This window comes from Odocoileus virginianus, chromosome 8 (genome assembly GCF_023699985.2).
Source record: "Odocoileus virginianus isolate 20LAN1187 ecotype Illinois chromosome 8, Ovbor_1.2, whole genome shotgun sequence".
Taxonomy (NCBI): Eukaryota; Metazoa; Chordata; class Mammalia; order Artiodactyla; family Cervidae; genus Odocoileus; species Odocoileus virginianus.
Genome location: NC_069681.1, coordinates 72,789,940 through 72,812,157, shown reverse-complemented (window position 1 = coordinate 72,812,157; position 22,218 = coordinate 72,789,940). Strand labels below are relative to the sequence as shown.

Here is a 22,218-nt window from a genome sequence, read left to right as displayed (position 1 = left end):
TTGTCTCTCCGCTCATCTGATCTCTAGTCCCTCCCCAAGGTCCCAGCTCCATGTTGGAGAGGGGGGTCAGGGCCTCAGCACAAATTTGAGGGGGGCCCAAACATTCAGCCCACAGGACCAGCATAGCACCAAAGGGATGGATGTGACTTAGCCACATTTTCAACTTCAAGACCAGGGATAAGAAATAGTCCTTTCAACACTGACTGTGGATTATCCACCCAGCAGCTCCTGGACATGAAAACTACAGTGGAATTGCCTTCCATGTCTAATGAAAACCTCGGACTCAGCCAGTGACGGGCGATTTCAGAACAACATCTTTTGCCTCATGGAAATAGACCAACCAACCTAAAAGCTGAAACGATGTAGTTTATGTTAAAAAAAAAAAAAAGCTTTTATACCTAAGAGAAACATGATTTAATATTACAAATTCCTTGCTCTTGGATGGCAGGAATAGCTCACTGGTTTTTTCCAGAAAGTCCCCAACTATGGAAATTTCATCATTACACTGAGCCTTTGAACCACACAAAAGAACATGCAACTCGGACTACACAGTGAATGGTCCCCCCACATATCAAAGGTCAACCTCCTGATGAACTGGTGACCAGTCTAACTCATGCACGTCTGAATTGGGGTTACTGGAGCCAGTGAACATAGAGGGGTCACTGGAACATCTCTCTGGGGAGGGGCTTTCAAAGGAGGGGGCTTTGTCAACCAGCCACCCGACAGCTGATTCCATCCTTCCGCTGTCATTCTCCTCTAATTTAGAAGATTGTCCTCTGCAGTTGGCTGCTGTCCCTTTTATCGTCCCCTGCCCCAAATCCCCCCAGTGAAATGTTTATTGGGCCACACTCACCCTTAACCACAAGGCAAGAACATGAAGCAGATACTTTAGGCACCAAGCCTTACCCGGTGATCATCATTATGGATAGTTTTCTTGCTTAATTAGCCCATGCATATGGAATCTACAAAGATGATACTGATGAACCTATTTGCAGGGCAGCAATGGAGATGCAGATGTAGAGAACAGACTTGTGGACACAGTCGGGGAAGGAGAGGGTGGGACAAATTGAGAGGGTAGCATGGAAACATATACACTACCATATGTAAAATAGACAGCCAGTGGGAATTTGCTATATGATGCAGGGAGCTCAACCCAGTGCTCTGTGACAACCTAGAGGGGTGGGGTGGGGGGGTGGGATTCACGAGGGAGGGGACACATGTATACTTATGGATGATTCATGTAGATGTGTGGCAGAGGCCAGTACAATATTGTAAAGCAATTATCCTCCAATAAAAAAAAATTCAAGAACAGAAAGAACTGGTTGAAGGGTACAAAGCATCTTTGCTGGGAAATGCTTGTTTGGCTACGCAACGATCTTCTTGATTCATTCACTGCTCTGTAATTTCTTATACCGCTTGGATTTGGGAAGGACCTAAAAAGTGTGTTATATGTTTGTCCTGGTGCCTTACAGGAGGCAAAGCTGTGTTCAGGGACACACAAGTCACCCCTCTAGGATACATCCATCCTGCTCAGCACTTCAGAGGAGGTCCCAGGCCCCCGAGGGTACATCAATGGATTCACCAAGTAAAAATGGCAAGCAGCCCACCCCGATGACCTCACAGTAAACAGTTGCCGGGTGTATATCTAGACCTAGGAGACCTGAGTTCTGGTTCATTCGTGTAGAGTAAGTGAGGTAAAGATAGCAGCCCAATGTGCCGTGCATGGGCCTGCCCCTATAATACATCAGCGTGGGGCAGGAGCCAGAAGAAGCCTGTAACCCACAGCCTTCTCTTCCGATGCTTGGTTCTGACCAGAGACACCGGCGCCCTCGTGCAAATCTGGGGGGATGACCCAGAGCAAACCTCAGCAGACCGAGCGCATGCCCCCTGCGAACAGCTGCCCGGGCCCTGCGGTGTGCTCCGGGCCTGGAAGTGGGGACAAAACAAGGTAGGCCTGGCAGGTAGAGCTGGGGAGCAGACTACAGCTGGGGTGCTTCCCCAGCACCAGGACTGCTGACCTGGACAAGCCCAACCAGGGACGGTCAGCAAGGAGACCTCCAAAGGGGTCTGAGTGCAAAGAGAACAGGGAATGCAATGTCTTCCTTCATAGACATTCTGTGTCCCTTCCCACAAATCACATATTCTCTTATAAACCCTGAAACACTTCCCTGTAAAGCAAGTTTTACAGCTTCATTTGTAAACTGAGGGGGTTTGGAAGCCAGGGCTTTCAAGTTCCCCCCCCCAGACCCCATCCTGTAGGATCTTAAGATCCAGTGCGTCAGGGCTGAAGGCTCCGTGGCAAACACAGACGGAGATAATATAAAAGATGAAACAAAATACAAATGAGCGTAAAGGTCTTCTATCTCAGCCTCTCCATGAAGAGATGCACAGTGCGAAATTCTGGTTAACTAGTGATCTAGTTCATAAGGTAGTTAGATTTCTCTTTCACAGGTGACCTTGTCAACTACTCAAAGTATAATAATACCACTATCAAAATCGCAACCAATATAATCATGAACGACTCAAATCATCTCCCATTTTCCATGTCTGTGAACCGTACACCTGAGAACAGAATTCACTGCGGAAATGCAGATGCGCTGGGTAGGTCAGAGGACCTACCTGGGTAGGTCACAGTTTACCTAACTGTGAACATTTCAAATGCTCTTGCTGTGGCCTGGACAACCTCTTCCTGGGGTTCTAATGTGGTTTGTTTCCCACCAGATTCATGTTGACAGAAGCAGGCAACACCAGCCTGTCCTGCAGTTCATCCCCACCCTGAGACCCAGGACGCCCATTGATAGTTAGTGGCACTGACCTGTCCTTTCATGTCTGGAGCGATGGGAATGGTGGGCCAGATGGTTGAGTAGATGCCAAAAAATACCAGCCAGATGAGCATGCTTCCCCAGACGGCCAGGTGACTGAACTGCAAGAGGAAACAGACGCTCATCAACAGGGCCATCTGCAGGCCTGGGAGCCACCTGACCAACCCCGCCCCACTGCAGGAGCCCTTGGTCCATGCCACTTTTCTTTACGGAAAGATTTCTATGAGTCACTGGTCATTGGAGAGTTTGATCTTTCTCATTTTCTTGTCTCAGAGTATTTAACGGTGAATTTAAGTAACTAGTGACCCCAAACCACCCTGAAGAGGAAAGTGCTTTTTGCACCACTGCTGATGGTCCCCTAGGCACACCCCATGGTGCCAGCAGAATCCTGCCCGTCCCTTACTGGTGTGCATTCCAACCTGGTCTGAATAAACAAGGCCTCATTCGTCTAGTAAGAGGGTGCTGGACAGACAAAACGACCAAGGTCGTTTTATTTATCATTCTGAGACTTCAATTGTTCTTTTCTAAAGAACTTAAAAAACAATCTGGCATGGACATATATCTTAACAATACCACTCTGAGCATCTACTGGCTTGTGAATTTCTTCTCCTTTGTCCTCTTAATAGGATAATCCTTGACTTCCTCCATGATCTAATCCATCATGAGCCTCTGTCAGCTTTTTAAAAAATCTGACCACTGCTCAGTGCCTGCTCTAACCCCCAGGCTAAGCCACCATCCCCCCTCACCTGGCTTCATTGTCTCTGTCTCAATTCTCTGCTTCCATATTTACCTCCCACCCCTCTCTTGCGTAATCAGCACAGAATTAGAAGCCTTTGTAAACAGCAGAGACAACTGTGAAACATTGGCCATAACCCTCAAGAGTTGGAGATAACTAAAAATGCCCCAAACTGGGACCTGATTAAACAAGTGATGGGATATTGATAAAACTCAATCCTCTTTAATCATGAACTATGACTTTGCAGAAGCATATTTTAAAGCATGTAAAATACTGATATATTTTTAAGTGAAAAAAAGGCTACAGTACTCTATGTTCTGTAAAGCTTCATCTTATTAAAATAAATGCACAAAGTCTGGAAGATAATATAGCAAATGTTAAAAGTAACTACCTCTTGGTGGTAAAATTATGGAAATTAAAAATTCACCTTTCTGTCCTGTATTTTCTTTGTATGTATATATATATATTTTTTATAATGTGCATACATATTTTAAATGAGCTGTTAATAGCTTAGAGTTGTATTAAGAGCCTAGCAAATGATTAGGGAACTTTGGATGGCAAATGTGCCCTGATAAAGATCAAACCACAATTTTTAGATGCAAAAATTTAAAGTCCGTGGCTTGACATTGCTTACCGTTTTCCTGGGTTTTTAAAAAGATACTATGCCACAAAAATATCTATACTGGATAGAGAAATATTAATAATTCTATAGAAAACTTACTTTTGTCCAAGCTGTCGTCTCCAAACCAGCTTTCAGACAAACAGTAACAACAACATACTGTGAAAGAAAGTGCAATTTGGGAAACGTGTTATCCTTGTATTTTCAACCAGGAAAAACCCCACATCCTCCCCAGGGGCAGTTTCTTCCCAGCAGCTGGACTTTGGAAGTGCTACCTTGGGAGCTAGTTTCCTGGGGGTAAGTTTTAGGAAACTTACAGGCAGGTTTCTTTTAAGAAAAGCCCTCACTTTAGTGATTGTCTTCTCATAAGTAATATTACTTCTCCCTTTTCTTTAACTTGGAAGATTAGGGAGAAATCACCTTCTCTCAATGTAGGGGTTTTTTTTTTGTTTCTTTGTTTGTTTTGCTTGTTTTGATTTTTTCACAAGTAGGTGTGAAATGTTCATGTAAAGACTGAGGGAAGTCTGTTGATCCCTTGTCCTGAAGTCTGAACTTTACAAAAGTGAGTGAGTGAAGTCGCTCAATAGTGTCCGACTCTTTGCGACTCTGTGGACTGTAGCCTACCAGGCTCCTCCATCCATGGGATTCTCCAGGTAGGAATACTGAAGTGGGTTGCCATTTCCTTCTTCACGAGATCTTCCCGATCCATGGATCAAACCCAGGTCTCCCGCATTGTAGGCAGACGCTTTATCCTCTGAGCCACCAGGGAAGTTCCCACCAGGGAATTTTGCATAAACTTCACTAAAATACAAGGTAAGCATTTTACAACCATTTTGAGCTTGTTGTTGTTGTGTTGCTAAGTCATGTCTGACTATTTGCGATCCCATGGACTGCAGCACACCAGCCTTCCCTGTCCTCCACTATCTCCTGGAGTTGTCTCAGATTCATGTCTATTGAATTGGTGAGGCCATCCAACCATTTCATCCTCTGTCCTCCCTTTCTCCTCCTGCCCTCAATCTTCCCAGCATCAGGGTCTTTTCTAATGAGTCGGCTCTTTGCATCAGGTGACCAAAGTGTTGGAGCTTCAGCTTCAGCATCAGCCCTTTCAATGAATATTCAGGGTTGATTTCCTTTAGGATTGACTGGTTTGATCTTCTTGCTGTCCAAGAGACTCTCAAGAGTCTTCTCCAGCACCACAGTTCGAAGGCATCAATTCTTCGGCACTCAGCCTTCTTTATGGTCCAACTCTCACATCTGTACATGACTACTGGAAAAACCATGACTTTGACTATACAGACCTTTGTTGACAAAGTGATATCTCTGCTTTTTAATATGCTGTCTAGGTTTATCATAGCTTTCCTTCCAAGGGGCAAGAGTCTTTTAATTTCAAGGCTGCAGTTTTTCAGTTCAGTTCAGTTCAGTTCAGTTCAGTTCAGTTGCCTAGTCGTGGCCAACTCTTTGTGACCCCATGAACTGCAGCACTCCAGGCCTCCCTGTCCATCACCAACTCCCAGAGTTTACTCAAACTCATGTCCGTTGAGTCGGTGATGCCATCCAGCCATCTCATCCTCTGTCGTCCCCTTCTCCTCCTGCCCCCAATCTTTAAGGAATCTATAATATATACTTCAGAGATTTGAAATAATGATGACAAAGACCTTATACAAAGGGACAGAGAGATAGAACCCACACACGTGCCATTTAAGAAAGATTCAATAAACAGGCAAACTTACTGTATAAACGATATTTCCAACAAATAAATAGTCTGTGGCATGACCATTGGCCAACACAGTATCTGAAAAACAAAGAAGTCACAATTAACCTGTAGAGCGCTGCAGTCTGTTTTACTCAGAATGCAAAAAGAGAACTTCAGAGACATTTACATTTGTCACATCATCTGTGGTTCTAATGCCTCCTCTTTCTAACTCTGAATTTCTTCTTCTTATATTTTCTCCAAATGAAGCAAACACACAAAGTCAGGTTTCCAACCAACCAACCAACCAACCAACCACTTTTCATACAGATTAAAATTTCTCTTTGTCTATTAGAAGAAGGGATAGAATAAAACCACATTAATCTATCTCTGGGTTTCCCTGGTGGCTCAGTGGTAAAGAATCCATCTGCCAATGAAGGAAATGTGGGTTCAATCCCTGGGTCGGGAAGATCCCCTGGAGAAGGAAATGGCAACCCGCTCCGGTATTCTTGCCTGGGAAATCCCATGGACAGAGTGGCCTACAGTCCATGGGATCAGTCATAAAGGGTCGGACATGACTAAGCAACTAAACAACCAAAAAATCTATTTCTGTGGGTGCTAGTATTAGACAGTCTCTGTGTGTTCATTTGTCATTTGTCTTTAATTTTTGCTAAATTGGCATTGTAGGCCAATAGCACAGATAACTATGTGATACAAAATGAGTCCATGATGACTGCACTCAGAATTCTGGAAGACATTCACTACTCATGTTCTCCATCAACTTCTATGTGAATTACTGGGGGCCTGTAAATGCAAACATTCAATGCGAGATGCCTAGACAATATAACTAGGATGTGAAGCCTTAATTTTGCAGCTTTTCCATTTTCCAACGTACATAATGATCACTAAGACAGAAGTGAAGGGAAAGTCACTCAGTCATGTCTGACTCTTTGTGACCCCATGGACTATACAGTCCATAGAATTCTCCAGGCCAGAATACTGGAGTGGGTAGCCTTTCCCTTCTGCAGGGGATTTTCCCAACCCAGGGACCAAACCCAGGTCGCCCACATTGTAGGCAGATTCTTTACCAGCTGAGCCACAAGAGAATTATCTAGTTCAGGTCAGCTAGCCTGCTGTGAAAAGTCTGATTTTTACCTTGAGGGTTGAAAACCTGTTTTAAAATCAGAAATGGTTTATTTGAGTGACACTGCCAATGTCCTTTTATTCTTTCTTTATACCCAAATTAGACCTGTGGCCTATAGGCCAAGTAAACATGGATTTTTGTGTTCAAATTTCCAACCCAGTAGCTGTTGTACATGTACATTTGGGCTCATCAATTTACCCATCTGTTTGTTGAAGAATCTGACTCATGAAAGAATCAAAATCTATTTAGTTTTGTCAAACACCATAATGACGAAGTACATCACAGGTAAAATATGATCGTCATGGGACCCTGGATCCAGCCACAGGGTGTTCTCTTTCTCCTGAGTCCTGGTAAGAAAATTGGTGGATAAGGACAGATGAATCCTCAAAGAGACATCACGGGCTATGTTAGCTACAGACCTAAACTGAGAGTTTCCAAACTACCTCCTGTTTGTTTTAGCTCAAGATGGATTTCCTATCCTTAGTCTTGCCCTCTGACTTCACAAACGAAGAAAAGACATTTGATTGAGATGAGCAGTGATCTGAGGGCCCTGAGTTCTACCTACACGAAACCCTGACGGAGTCTGGAGAAAACGCTGATCAGATGGAAGACTTAGAACAGCTGGGAGGCTAAGCTGAAAACCAGGTTTACAATTATGGTTTGACAACTTCTGAATTTCCTTTCAACAGTAATATTACAAAGGCTGGTTGACTCATGTGCTAAAAGAAATTAAACATAGAAAGCATTTGTCTACATATGGAGGACTGAGAATGTGCTTCATACTTCAAGAATATACACTTAATGAACAGAAAACTGTTAATTCTACACTGAAAATAGAAATTACATTACTAAGCATAAGACAGGCTCTGTTCTAAGCACTTTACCTCCATGAGTATGCTTACTAATATATGTAATACTAATAGATGACTATTAGCATTGCTAATACACAACACTAAAATACCTAACACTTCTTTGACGCTCCAGCAATGGTATGAAATGGTATTATGACCTGCATGTTTCAGATGAGGAAACTAGGGCAGCAAAGAGAAGCTAAATGACATGTGAGGCCATACTCTGAGTGAGAAACTGTGGACTCTGGAAATAAGACATTGTTCTCACTAACTGAGAGAGAGAAATGGATCCCAAAGTGGTACAGAATCTCTGCCACGTGAATCTCACTTTTATTTCCACCTTATTTCTCTTCTAGAAAGTTCCTTCCTATTAGGTGTTGGTATTTCAAAAGAATTCTTCTTAATTTAGTTATTTTTCCCCTTGAAGTTGTCTTCTTTTATTCTTCGGGGGCCATTTTTCCCATCAGTTGGAGGGTGCTGTCCCTGTGATGGCAGGGTGTTCGGCAGCATGCCTGGTCTCGATCCACAGGATGAGAATAATACCGACTCCCTGGTTGTGAGCCAGTAGTATCTACCATCAAGTTGTGACAACAAAAAATGCCTCTGGACACTGCCAAGGTCCCCTGGGGAAAATTCCCCATATTGAGAATCACAGTATTAGAGGAAAGAAAACAGAGGAGCTGGAATAAATACAGAGAATACACCCTGAAATAAGAGTGGTGAATGAAGGGAATGCCCCTCGTCTGCAGTCAGGCTGAGGAGCAGAGTATGTTAGGACCTCACAGCTCACACCATCAGGAGAGAAGTAAGGTTAGGCCTTGGTACAAAGAGATGGAACTGCCATTGCTTGATGGCTTTTAAAGGGACAAACTCTGTAATCACCTCCAGGGCTGAGACCTCACTGATGGAGAGAGCATCTCCATGGAGACCCTTAAGACCATGGACCACCATGCTGGGAATTTGGCACAAACAGAAGAAACAGATAGTGAAACCCAGGGATCTCTTCTAACTGTAGCTTCTAGAATTTTATAAGGCATGCATTTCTACCTTGCCATGACAGTACAATGCTACTAGCATTAAATAACTGGCTTGCACCTGAGTTCATCTGAATACACTTAAGATTAGTGAAGCCAAGATAACCCTACTATTCCAAATCATCATTTTTCAAGGATAACTCAACACTGTGTTTTAAGTTTCTGCTTAGGAAAGAGCATCTCCCAGCCCAATCGAAACTAATACCATCTGGGAATAATTCATTCCTTGAAGGAGAAATTCCCAAACTAACTTGTGATTCTGAACATACCAACAGCCTTGGAAAAGACAGCATCCACTAAACAACTCACAAGTCACTGCTTGGCCCGCCCTTTTTGGGAAATTCCCACAAAATAGTGTGTTCTCTTAAAAGTTATATGTTGACTGCTTTAGAGGGAAATACCCATTGGAATCAGTTCTTATGAAAAATTTGCCAGTAGCATCCTCCTGAAGAAAAGACACCAAGTCTTAAACGATCATTGGTGAAAGAACACATTCATAAGCTACAGCTGGCTTATAATTCAAGGCTGGAAAAGTCCATTTGCACTGTCCACTTTATTATTTCTGCAGCACGTTACTCACAAATTATTTCTTCCCGTTTTGCTTAATCTTAACAATACTGTTTTTTTTTTTTTTCTTTTTTTTAAAAATTTTTATTAGTTGGAGGCTAATTACTTTACATCATTACAGTAGTTTTTGTTATACATTGATATGAATTAGCCCTGGATTTACATGTATTCCCCATCCCAGTCCCCCCTCCCACCTCCCTCTCCACCCGATCCCTCTGGGTCTTCCCAGTGCACCAGGCCCGAGCACTTGTCTCATGTACCCAACCTGAGCTGGTTATCCGTTTCACCCTAGATAATATACATGTTTCGATGCTGTTCTCCTGAAACATCCCACCCTCTCCTTCTCCCAGAGTCCACAAGTCTGTTCCATACATCTGAGTCTCTTTTTCTGTTTTGCATATAGGGTTATCGTTACCATCTTTCTAAAGTCCATATATATGTGTTAGTATATTGTAATGGTCTTTATCTTTCTGGCTTACTTCGCTCTGTATAATGGGCTCCAGTTTCATCCATCTCATTAGAACTGATTCAAATGAATTCTTTTTAATGGCTGAGTAGTATTCCATGGTGTATATGTACCACAGCTTCCTCATCCATTCGTCTGCTGATGGGCATCTGGGTTGCTTCCATGTCCTGGCTATTATAAACAGTGCTGCGATGAACAATACTGTTAAGATCCACCACTCTACTCTGAAAAACAACTTTCCTGTAGCTTAGCTGTTTTCATTTTAGCAGGGTATTTAAAACTCAAGTAACTTTTTAAATAGGAGATAAAGAACCCCTAAACCAAGGTAAGTCATTGGGTTCCCAAGCCAGCCTTTAGAACATATTTATCCACCGTCTATGTAAGCGATGATAAGATTACTGCAGATGAAGCAGCACGGGGGGCACAGATGGATGTAGGGAGGAAGGGGGCAGAGAGAGGGGAAAGGACAGTTCAGGCACAAAAGGAAATACATCCACCTAGAGACATGGGGGTGGATGCCTGAGCTGCATCAGGCGGTGACGTCAGCTGGAGCCAAGCCATTCCAGGTTCTGAGAAGGTCCCAGTAAGAGAAACCCATCCAATGCACAGGTGGAGAGAAGTGATCTCAACACACCTTTATTCACCAGCATGATGTTGAGCATCTCCCAGTAGAAACCATCACTAGCACACAAAGGCCCAGCAGGCCCAGGGCGGGGTGGGGGAGGGAGGGGGAGGGAGAGAGGGATTGAGGGGGGAGGGGGACGAGGGAAGAGGAGAGAAGTGGGCTGCCTGTTGTGTCAGCACTCTCCGCAGCGTCTCACTGGACCATGTGAGGTCAGCCAGGAGATCGAGATTGAGGATCAGCTCTCCCTAGATGAGAGCTGAAACAGGGGGGGACAGTGTGTGCTCCCCGTCCCTGCGGTCCAGGGAAAGAGCTCTGCAAGGTAAAAGAAGCTGTAAGAGTGGGAAAGATGCTTGTCTCACTTGTTGGTCACATATAGAATGACCTGGTGGGGCTGCATGTGGGGTAAAATCTGATACAATAATGGGATGACCGTGTACATCAAAGGTGGTATTACGGGATCCTGAAGCTCTGTCCTGAAAGCCACTCATTCTCCTCCAGGCAGAAATGATGCTGTGGCTTCAGGACCCACAGACCCTCAGCAGCCGCCCAGCCTGTTGGTCCAGACTTACGTTATCTGCAAAGTAGGGTTGGAGTCAGGGACTAGCATGATGTAGGAATAGCCAAATGAGGTTGACAAACCCAGACACTAAACCGACTGGTGTGAACAATGACGACAAACCCACATGGACCCTCCAGTGACTAGTGACAGCCCCAAACACTGCAAGCAAAACGCTCTCCAAGAATGTTTGTGGGGAAAGTCTGTCTCATTTTCTAAACAGGCAGAATGATTGGGGAACTTACCTCAGAGGCTTCCAAGGGGCTAGGCTGATGACATCTTATAAAGATGCCATTTCAATGAAATACTCGTTAAACACACTACATTATGACCCGGCTAAACCACAAAAACGTATTCAGAGAGGGCTTTGACGAAAAGCAAAATCTGAAGCCTAAGTTACAGCGTAGTCCTGTGCAGTCAGGGCTCAATAATCAAGAAAACAGATGGCGTGAATGCATACATGTGTTTTTGGTGTGTTAAGAACCTGTGGAGGACTGGATTCAAAATCACAGCATCGAGCACACATCCAACTCGAGAGGAAGAATTAGGGAGATGGCACCGTTCCCTTGACAGACACCAGGGCACCTGCCAAGAATTTTGGCTGGAGAGCAGATGCCAAGTCCCTCCTGTTCTCTTTCTTCCAACCTTTTGCTTCAGCAGCACCAATTCAGTGTGCGTGTTAGTCAATCAGTCATATCCGACTCTTTGCAGCCTGCCAGGCTCCTTTGTCCGTGGGATTTCCCAGGCAAGAATACTGGAGTGTGTTGCCATTCCCTTTTCCAGGAGATCTTCCCGACCCAGGAATTGAACCTGTGTCTCTTGCTTTGCAAGTGGATCCTTTAGCATCTGAGCCTCTAATCTTCAGCACCACCAATTCAGAGCAGCCCGTGCTCCAGCACATTAACAGGCTCTCCTCTCCCCATCTCACTCTTGGGGCCTCTTAAGATGGCAGAGGCTCAGAGGTACAATGCCAACCAGCTACGACTGGATGAATATCAAGAGTGAAAATGTCTTCCAAGTGTCAAAGAACTCACTTACAAATGCACTTAGAAGTCATCCTGCTCAAATGACTTCACTGTCTGTATGACAACTGAAATGATTCTTTTTGCTTCTGATGCTGTGTATTCATAAAGAGAAGATTCATTTTTCCTTTCTCTGTAGAGTGCCATACACTATTGAAAGGCGTTTCTAAACGGTAGAGTTTATACAAGTGTTAGTGATTATAATTACATTGAGAACCAGCACTGGGTTAAGTTCCTGGTTATATAAGCCTTTTTCTGGATTTTCTCCTCTCTACTGACATTTCTGCTGGATAAAGTTAAGGATATGAAACTCAGATTTCAACCTTTCTCTTTTTTCATTCTTGTTTACTAAAAATAGATTTTAAAAAGGAAGTGAAAATGATGGAAAATAAACTCGACTGCCTGTCGATGTCAAACAGCCATCTTGTAGGCACAGGCTCGTTTCTGACTCCCAGGAGCAGAGTCTAGGGACAGTTCGAGGCTCTTCTTACCTAGGCAGGCCCTGTGACTGGTTCTCGCCAATCAGAAGTGATGGATCCTGTCCTGCCAGAGAAGGTTAAGAGCCATCAGTCCTCCCGGCCCTCTCCTGTCCCTGTGTGAGGCTAAGGGTGAACTCGGGGGCCATGAACAGATGAAGCACCACTATAGAGATGAACCCAGGGCTTGTTTTAACCAGCTGTCAGAAGAGAAAACGACATGGATGTAATGGTCATGAAGGGCGAAGTTTATACTCAAGGATGCCTAAAAACAGGACACACAGGATGTCAGGCAGAGTCACGTGGGGAAACAGCAGGGTCAGGCAGGAGGGGAGAGGAGAAGACATGACCCAGAGCTTTTATTTGGGTTTTCACGGGATAAAATGGACAAGGCAGGGTAGGTACACTGTGTAAGCTCAGGGTTGGATAGTGTGAATAATTTCAACAGCCTCTGGGTTCAAGGTTGATCCCTAGCTATGTGATACCTGGTCCAGGGTGATTTAGGGTAGAGAAAGTTAGTCTGGTGTGAGAGAGTAAGATACAGAGATGTCTGGGGGCCCCAGAACTGTTGGCTGGATATCAAAGGCAAGCCTGCAGGGGAGCTGTCTGCTCTAGGAATCAGCCAACACTGGGAACACAGCCTCTCCAGAATCAGCTCAGTTCAATCACTCAGTTGCGTCCAACTCTTTGCGACTCCATGGACTGCAGCACACCAGGCTTCCCTGTCCACCACCAACTCCTAAAGCTTGCTCAAACTCATGTCCATTGAGTCAGTAATGCCATCCAACCATCTCATCCTCTGTTGTCCCCTTATCCTCCTGCCTGCAATCTTTCCCAGCATCAGGGTCTTTTCCAAGGAGTCAGTTCTTTGCATCAGGTGGCCAAAGTATGAGAGTTTCAGCTTCAGCATCAGTCCTTCCAATGAATATTCAGGACTGATGCCCTTTCGGATTGACTGGTTTGATCTCCTTGAAGTCCAAGGGACTCTCAAGAGTTTTCTTCAACACCACAGTTCAAAAGCACCAATTCTTTGGCACTCAGCTTTCTTTATAGTCCAACTCTCACATTCATACATGACTACTGGAAAAACCATAGCTTTGACTAGATGGACCTTTGTCAGCAAAATAATGTCTCTGCTTTTTAATATGCTGTCTAGGTTGGTCATAGCTTTTCTTCCAAGGATCAAGTGTCTTTTAATTTCATGGCTGCAGTCACCATCTGCAGTGATTTTGGAGCCCAAGAAAATAAAGTCTGTCACTGTTTCCATTGTTTCCTCATCTATTTGCCATGAAGTGATGGGACTGGATGCCATGATCTTCGTTTTCTGAAAGTTGAGTTTTAAGCCAGCTTTTTCACTCTCCTCTTTCACTTTCATCAAGAGGCTCTTTAGTTCTTCTTTGCTTTTTGCCATAATGGTGGTGTCATCTACATATCTGAGGTTAATGATATTTCTCCCAGTAATTTTGATTCCAGCTTGTGCTTCGCCCAGCGTGGCATTTCTCATAGTGTACTCTTCATATAAGTTAAATAAGCAGGGTGACAATATACAGCTTTGATGTACTCCTTTCCTGATTTGGAACTAGTCTGTTGTTTCATGTCCAGTTCTCACTGTTGCTTCTTAACCTGCATACAGATTTCTCAGGAGGCAGGTCAGGTGGTCTGGTATTCCCATCTCTTGAAGAATTTTCCACAGTTTGTTATGATCTACACAGTCAAAGGCTTTGGCGTAGTCGACAAAGCAGATGCTTTTCTGGTATTCTCTTGTTTTTTCGATGATTCAGTGGATGTTGGCAATTTGACCTCTGGTTCCTCTGCCTTTTAAATACAGCTTGAACATCTGGGAGTTCACGGTTCACATATTGTTGAAGCCTGGCTTGGAGAATTTTGAGCATTACTTTGCTAGTGTGTGAGATGAGTGTAATTATGCGGTAGTTTGAACATTCTTTGTCACCGCCTTTCTTTGGGATTGGAATGAAAACTGACCTTTTCCAGGATCAAGGTGCCTAATATCAGGGCATCACAAATGCAGAAAATAGAAAACAGTGTCAATATACCATGTACAATATACTATTCCATTTGATGATGACATGAGGCAGAATTAGCCTTTATTGGGCTAAACCCTTGATATTTGGGGGTTGTTTGTTGCAGCAGCTGTTCCTACCCTAATACACCTTGATTCAACTTCTTGGTAGAGTTCTAAAGGTGAAATTTAGGAACTCTGTCTCATACTTTTTCAGCGTTACATCAAACCCAACTGTGTAAAATACATGTGACACAGTCAGGTTACAGAAGTTGTCAACAGTGCAAAATAGAAATGGTTAATGAATCATACTTTGGGGCACGGAAGAAGTCCAAGCTGTACAGTTTATTATTATCTTCTTGAGAAAATATTGGCTTCCCATGTGGCTCAGTGGTAAAGAATCTGCCTGCCCTATAGGAGGTGTAGTTTTGATCCCTGCGTTGGGAAGGTCCACTGGAGGAGGGCACAACAACCCACTCCAATATTCTTGCCTGGAGAATCCCCATAGACAGAGGAGCTTGGCTGGCTACAGTCCATGGGGTTGCACAGAGTTAGACACAACTAAGGCAACTTAGCACACATGCACACACAGTCAGATAGACCAGGGAAGTTTTCATTAATGCAATATTCAGCTCAGTTCAGTTGCTTAGTTGTGTCCGACTCTTTGCGACCCCACGAACCTCAGCACGCCAGGCCTCCCTGTCCATCACCAACTCCCGGAGTCCACCCAGACCCATGTCCATCGAGTCGATGATGCCATCCAACCATCTCATCCTCTGTCGTCCCCTTCTCCTCCTGCCCTCAATCTTTCCCAGCATCAGGGTCTTTTCAAATGAGTCAGCTCTTCGCATGAGCTGGCCAAAGTATTGGAGTTTCAGCTTCAGCATCAGTCCTTCCAATGAACACCCAGGACTGATCTCCTTTAGGATGGACTGGTTGGATCTCCTTGTAGTCCAAGGGACTGTCAAGAGTCTTCTCCAACACCACAGTTCAAAAGCATCAATTCTTTCATGCTCAACTTTCTTCACAGTCCAACTCTCACATCCATACATGACCACTGGAAAAACCATAGCCTTGACTAGACAGACCTTTGTTGGCAAAGTATGTCTCTGCTTTTTAATATGCTGTCTAGGTTGGTCATAACTTTCCTTCCAAGGAGTAAGAGTGTTTTAATTTCATTGCTGCAATCACTATCTGCAGTGATTTTAGATCCTTCCAATTCTGCCCCCTTAGTAGCCCTCTAATCCATCCACCTCTCTGACACTGTCACTATACAACCTAAGCAACAGCCAACCAGCTGGATGCTAAAAATCGTTCTGGCCAGTGTGGTCACATTGAAATTTATCAGCTACTTGGCTCTCTGCTTATAACCCATCAGTGACTCCCTCTGAACTTATACTTGAAAAGGCTCACTAGTCCCCAAGACTGGGAAAGGTCTGATCTCTTGGTCTCCATCCTTTACCATCCCTAGGCAATCGATCTCACAGCCTCGCTTCTCAGTCTTCTACCCACACATGTCTTCTCTGACTCTGAATCACAGCCTCTTACCCATGCTGTTCCCATAGCCTGAAACCCTTCCCTCCCTACTTTCTTCCCAGCTCTCTCCTCCCACTCATCCTTCGACTATGTAACACATCCTCTAGGGGGCAGTCCTCAAACCCGGGGCCAGATCAGTGGTCCTTGGAACACACACCATTCGACCTTGATTGTCCTGTCATTATACTTTCTGTTCAGCCCTGCTTTGTCCTGTGTGAGCTCCACGAGGGCAGGGAATCTGCCTGCTGCTACTTGTACTCCATCTGCCAACAGGGACGGGGCACAAAGGACATAGTCACTTGTCTTTTTTTTTTTAAATGAATGAGTAATTGATTTTAAGAAGATGCAATCTCAGAGAACAAGGGCAATCTAACCCCAGTTTAGCATAATGTGAAACTTATGTGACATAAAAATAACCAAGTTTATTGTAACAGGTATAGGGTCATAAATAATTCAAGCTAAAATGACCCAGTACTGCCACAGGCAGAGAGAAGTACCCTACATCTCATTTTTTGCCCCCCAATCATCAAATATTTATTTATTTATTTATTTTGCTTTTATCATTTTGTTTTTTTCTTTTTTCATTTATTTTTATTAGTTGGAGGCTAATTACTTTACAATATTGTAGTGGGTTTTGTCATACATTGACATGAATCAGCCATGGACTTACATCTCATTTTATACGGATATACCATCATTTCAGTTTATAAAACGTGTCTCGTCTTACAGCAGCACATTTATTAGAAAATATAATGTAGCCATCTCCAAAAATGTTCAGAGATCCTGCTGCTTAAATAGTGCCAATACTATAAGTATGTACATCGCATTTCTTCTGGAAAGAGATGGGGATGGTTTCCAGAGTGTAGACAGGGAGGAATCAAGAATAAATCTTTTTGGGGGGGCATTTTTCTCTGATGCTAAGTATATTCCTATCCCTTCCCTCTTAAATTTCATCAAGAAAAACAAAATCTGAAAATTTCCTTTTTAAAAAGTCAAAACGGATTTGCCAATAACCACATGCCACTTCAAGGAGGGTTGCTCAAATATGCAGACTGGATACACCACTGGAAAGTCCAAGAGTGGCCCACCACCAAAGTCTTGGTGAATTTCGGTCCCTGCAAAGGTGACATCTCTGGTTTTAACCTAGAATCACGTTTAAGTTTGAAGGGTGGGAGCTGCAGACTGGCCATGGCCATGAGCATAAGGTTGTGATGGTTGGAAGAAAATTGATTTACTACAGAATTGCTGGAGTGGAAAAATGTATTTTGAAACTTGAAATGAATCATCACAAACTCCATCAGCCAAGCACTGCTTTGAAAATTCTATCCAAAACCACGCAGAAATAAGCAAAGCAAAATTCTTGGACACTTCTTAAGGAATGATCGATGGGCTAGCACCTCTCAGAAACGTTTCTTGCCAACAGTGATGCTGGGGGTGACCAGCTCTGTCTGTACCTAAGCCTCTATGCTGGGAGTGACCAGCATTGTCTATACCTAAGCCTCTCCCCAGGACGTCTGGAGAGGATTTCCTGGTAAAATCCACTACACTGACGATGCAGCCCACAGAGTATGAAACACTGCAACCAAGCTGCTCGGTGGATCTCAGCCCCCAGTCGAGCAAAGGTCCTCAGGGCTGAGTGTAGCCCACGGCTGACGGACAGCTTCCGGCAGGACTTGGGGCTGGGGCGGGAGTGGGGGGCCCAAAGCACTGTTCTGTGAGATCAGGGTCCCCGTGGTTTGATGATGCCCTCGTTTGTCTCAAATTGGAGCTATTTTCCAATACTTCTTTGGGAGCGGGGTGAATGCCTCCTTCTAAGGGGTGGTTCAGAGTGTTAACAGGAGCTCATTGTTATTTAGGGCAATCAGCCCGTGAACAAATAATCAAATCAGCTGCCACATCCTGGTTCTTCTCAAACTTGCAAGCTTTTTGATCCCCCCCCCCCACCCCCGACTTCCTTCCCTCCACTAAAAAACCAAATACACAAAGACCTGTGCTCTTGCCAGACCTCATGCACTTTTCTACACGGTTGTCTTGTCTTCCTCAGAGGCAAGTCTGGGGTGTAACTCTCCCACCCCAAACCTCTCCCTGAAAAAGGGCCCCATCTGGGTTTTAGTGACCTGACCCTCAACCTAACACCCCTATGCTATTGCCCTCTCGACTGGGATGCTGCTGCAGATGCAGAGGGGATGCTGGAAATGTGCGCAGTCATGTTTTGATTCACAGCTGCAGAAGGACGGGGGAAAGGCAGTCGGGAGGGGATTCGCTGTCCACGGCCAGGGACGCTCAGGGTCCGGAAGTGCTCACCAAAGGCTGAACAAGGTCCCGAGTCCATCCCCTGCATCCCCTTGGGGGCCACTGTCCGAGGACTCTGCCAGCTCCTAGGCAGCACAAGCCCCGTGTGCTTGCGCTCCCTGTCAGGAATGCTCTTTCTCCCCTACCTTCCCTACACCTCCCCTGCCCCACCTGCTCACCCCCTGTTCCTTTTTTTAAGAACTTAAGTACTACTTATCTTCTTGGAGAAGATGCTTCCTTGACCCACTCAACTAGACTATGTCCTGGTATTACAAGCTCCCCAGCAGTCTGTAGAACACTGCACGCTGGCCATTAAGCAATTACACGCGTAATTCCTGATCATCTAACAGCTTCTTCTTCCGACCTCACAGACGCTCCCAGAGAGCAAGACAAGCTGCGTTTATGTCCACCAGGCCCTTGGTACCTGGCCCATCACAGGTCTGCCATGATTCTGCAGGAGGACTTCTCAAAACAAGTTCTCCCCTCACTAAACACGTCCCTAGTCCCAGGTTTAACCCTACTTAAGCTCCCTGGAACAGCTGGAGACCTACCCAGGACTCCTGCTATCAGTTTTCCTTCTACTATCGGCCTTACAAGATGTGATGGATTCAACTTCCCAAAACTGCTCTGCTCGAAATACTCAACTCAATCTAAATGCTACTGACTGTTCAGTTACTCCAAATGGAGTCTTGGCTTCTTAACATTGCATTCCAAGTTCTTTGCAGTCCAGTTTTCACCCACCTTCTCCAACTCTTCTGCCTTCCTCCCAGTAAGGAATGAACTTCTCAAACTCTCCGCATCTGTCCTGAATCGCCCGCTTCATTCAGCTCTTCCCTCCAACCTTCGCATCTCACTCTGCCTGGACTTCCAGGCTAAGCCTACACCTTATCCCCTCCAATAAGCCATGAGTCATCCTAAATGAAAGACATCTCTCTCAGCCCCCTGCAATCTGAGAGTGCTTCCTCTGGATTTTACTTGAGAGTTACTTTCTGCCTGTACTAGAATTATCCACATCCCTTACCAGACTTTGAATGCCTTGATGGTGAGACCCACGTTGCCACATTTACCCACCACCCTTAGACTCTATCACAGGGCCTTGGAGATAAATATCACATCAAAGAATAGGGCTGAGGGACACTGTAATCATGTTTGTGGTGTACTGATACTGAGAATTTAGAAATGAATCCTACAATATTCGTTCCATTTGCTAGAGGACATCAACTAGTGACCAAAACACCAACAGTCTTCTGTTGTTCTTTACCAGGTAGACTTCACACTTGCTGTTCATTTCACCTTCAACAGTTTCAGTCAAAAGGTTACTGTTTATAATATAACCAAAAGAAAACCTCTATGCAGAAGCCTTAATAAATATAACGAAATCATGATGCTAATCATCATGGCGATTAAAAAATGGAAAAAAGTCATCCTTTTGGTTGCTAGGCAAATTGCTAATCTGAATGAAGCAGATAAAGTGAAAGTCACTCAGTTGTGTCCAATTCTTTGCGACCCCATGGACTATACAGCCCATGGAATTCTCCAGGCCAGAATACTGGAGTGGGTAGCGTTTCCCTTCTCCAGGGGATCTTAACACAGGGATCGAACCCAGGTCTCCCACATTGCAGGTGTATTCTTTACCAGCTGAGCCACAAGGGGAGCCCAAGAATACTGGAGTGGGTAGCCTATCCCTTCTCCAGTGGATCTTCCCAATCCAGGAATTGAACCGAGGTCTCCTGCATTGCAGGGGGATTCTTTACCAACTGAGCTACCAGGGAAGCCATGTGGTGGAAGCTAACTTGAAATTTAGCTGGTGACACCTCTTAGGTAAACTAGTAACTGTTGGGGATCTATCTTCTCTTAAATACAGACCACATTGGGAGAGTGGATGGATTTATATGATGTGATCTAGGTAAACAATAGTGATCCCACCATAAACTACAAGCCGCCATCTCAGAGCACATAATGTTGACTCAGGATCAGAAAACCATCTGATCAGATGGGGTCACACTAGTTCCTTCTGAAGCGGCCAAGTAAAGGACCCTCTTGTAAAACATCTATGAGTCCAAAGCAAGCACTGCATATTTACAGAGTCCGCATAGACATAAGAGGGTGCTGGGCCTAGAGATAATACACAGAGTCAGTATGAGTACAAGTCTTCCTCTGCACAAAAGGCTGGGCTTGGGGACCAGAGGACACGTACCAAAGCTGCTCTTGTGCTCAGCAGACAAACAGCCTCCCATCACCAGCCCAGCCTGATACAAAGACAGCCACTTTATCACCAAATTGCCAGAGCTTCTAATACAAAGCACAGTCAACACTCTTACATTTATAAGCCCTTAATCACAAAATCATTTCAAAATATTGGGTTGGTCAAAAAGTTTGTTCAGGTTTTCCTGTATGATCTTATGAAAAAATTAAAAGAACTCTTTGGCCAACCCAATAAATTAAGACCACTACATGTAAAGAAAATGGCAATCCACTCCAGTAGTCTTGCCTGGGAAATCTCATGACAGAGGAGGTTGGTGGGCTACAGTTCACGGGGCTGCAAAGAGTTGGACACGACTGAAACGACTACACAACAGCAACACATAAAGATGAATCACAGGAAAGCATCACCATCCAAAGAATGATTCACCTAGAATGCCCCTTTGGGGGTGAGGCTAGAAGCAAAAAATTTTACTTTCTGATTTAGAGACTCAGGCGTGGAGTAGGAAATGGCAACCCACTCCAGTATTCTTGCCTGGGAAAGTCCACGGACCGAGGAACTTGTCAGGCTAGAGCCCATGGATCACAAAAAGTCAGACACGACTGAGCACACACACAAGTAAGCAAGAGACTCAGGGACCCTTGAAAGAAAAGGAGGTCTGATGAAACAGAGAATAAGTCATAAGACATATAACACATTGGCTGTGCATGCATTTTCTCTAACAATCAGTATTTGACAGGTTAAAGCGCATCAGTGAGGATGAATCATGTCCGTCTGAAGCACAAAATCCACCGACACAGAAGCTTGGAAGAAGAAACAAAGAAGCTTGGAAACTTCATATCCTTTGGTTCTCTGAACAATCAGAGGCCTTGTCTAGTCAACATTTGGAGTAACTTTCCCCGGGGGTATTTTTATGATTTGAGAGGGGTAATAGACTGACATTCTCATAATACGTTTTCATTTTTTGAGATTAAAAAGTATGTCTCTTTAAGAAGCCACATTTTGGATGCATTAATGAGAACAAGCATACCCTCCTCCAGCTCAGCGAAGGTTAAAACCAACTGGAATAGTCCGGCCTCCAACAAACTTTAAACATTTGCTTGAAAAGTGTACATCAAGGAAAAGAGACTTTGAGAAGACAGGGTATAAAATTATACTCTCATGAGATTTGAGTTATTTAGCATAGAGGTGTGTCATGTTTGGAAAACGAAAGCCCAAGTAATTAACAGAAAATTTCAAACTCGAGGGCAAGAGGCATTGATGTTTCATTATAGTAAAGTGCTTTTCTTCAAGATCCTAGACTGAAATGGTTATTAAAAATAAAGTTTCAAATTCCTAGTATTTAAACTCTCCAGGCAACTGGAAAGAAAATGGGTTCTTAGAGCCAGAAGGGGTGAAACCTACAAGCTATAAAGCCGAGACTAGCTCTCATTAGATGTTATGTATGTTTTTCTTCTGAAATTTGTTCCTGTGATCTCTAGGCCTGTGGAACTGGGGAAAAAATTTGTGAACAACTGGCGTGGAGGGGCTGCAAAGCTACTTGCTGAGAGTTGAATCAT

At 44.3% G+C, this 22,218-nt stretch overlaps 1 protein-coding gene and 1 long non-coding RNA gene across 2 annotated transcripts in view; one reads left to right on the top strand and one right to left on the bottom strand.

The window, feature by feature from the left end:
* Positions 1-22,218, bottom strand: part of ATP8A2 (ATPase phospholipid transporting 8A2) — a 447,047-nt gene that overhangs the window by 115,942 nt on the left and 308,887 nt on the right. Inside the window, exons 31-33 of the mRNA XM_070471693.1 lie at positions 5,908-5,969; positions 4,280-4,336; positions 2,816-2,923 (exon numbers count right to left, since the gene is read on the bottom strand). Coding sequence (XP_070327794.1) covers positions 2,816-2,923; positions 4,280-4,336; positions 5,908-5,969 — 227 coding nt within the window. The remainder of the gene's footprint in view (positions 1-2,815; positions 2,924-4,279; positions 4,337-5,907; positions 5,970-22,218) is intronic.
* Positions 1,701-21,653, top strand: LOC139036350 (uncharacterized). The gene is made up of 2 exons (XR_011489096.1): positions 1,701-1,948; positions 21,399-21,653. It is a non-coding gene; the product is annotated as an uncharacterized lncRNA (long non-coding RNA).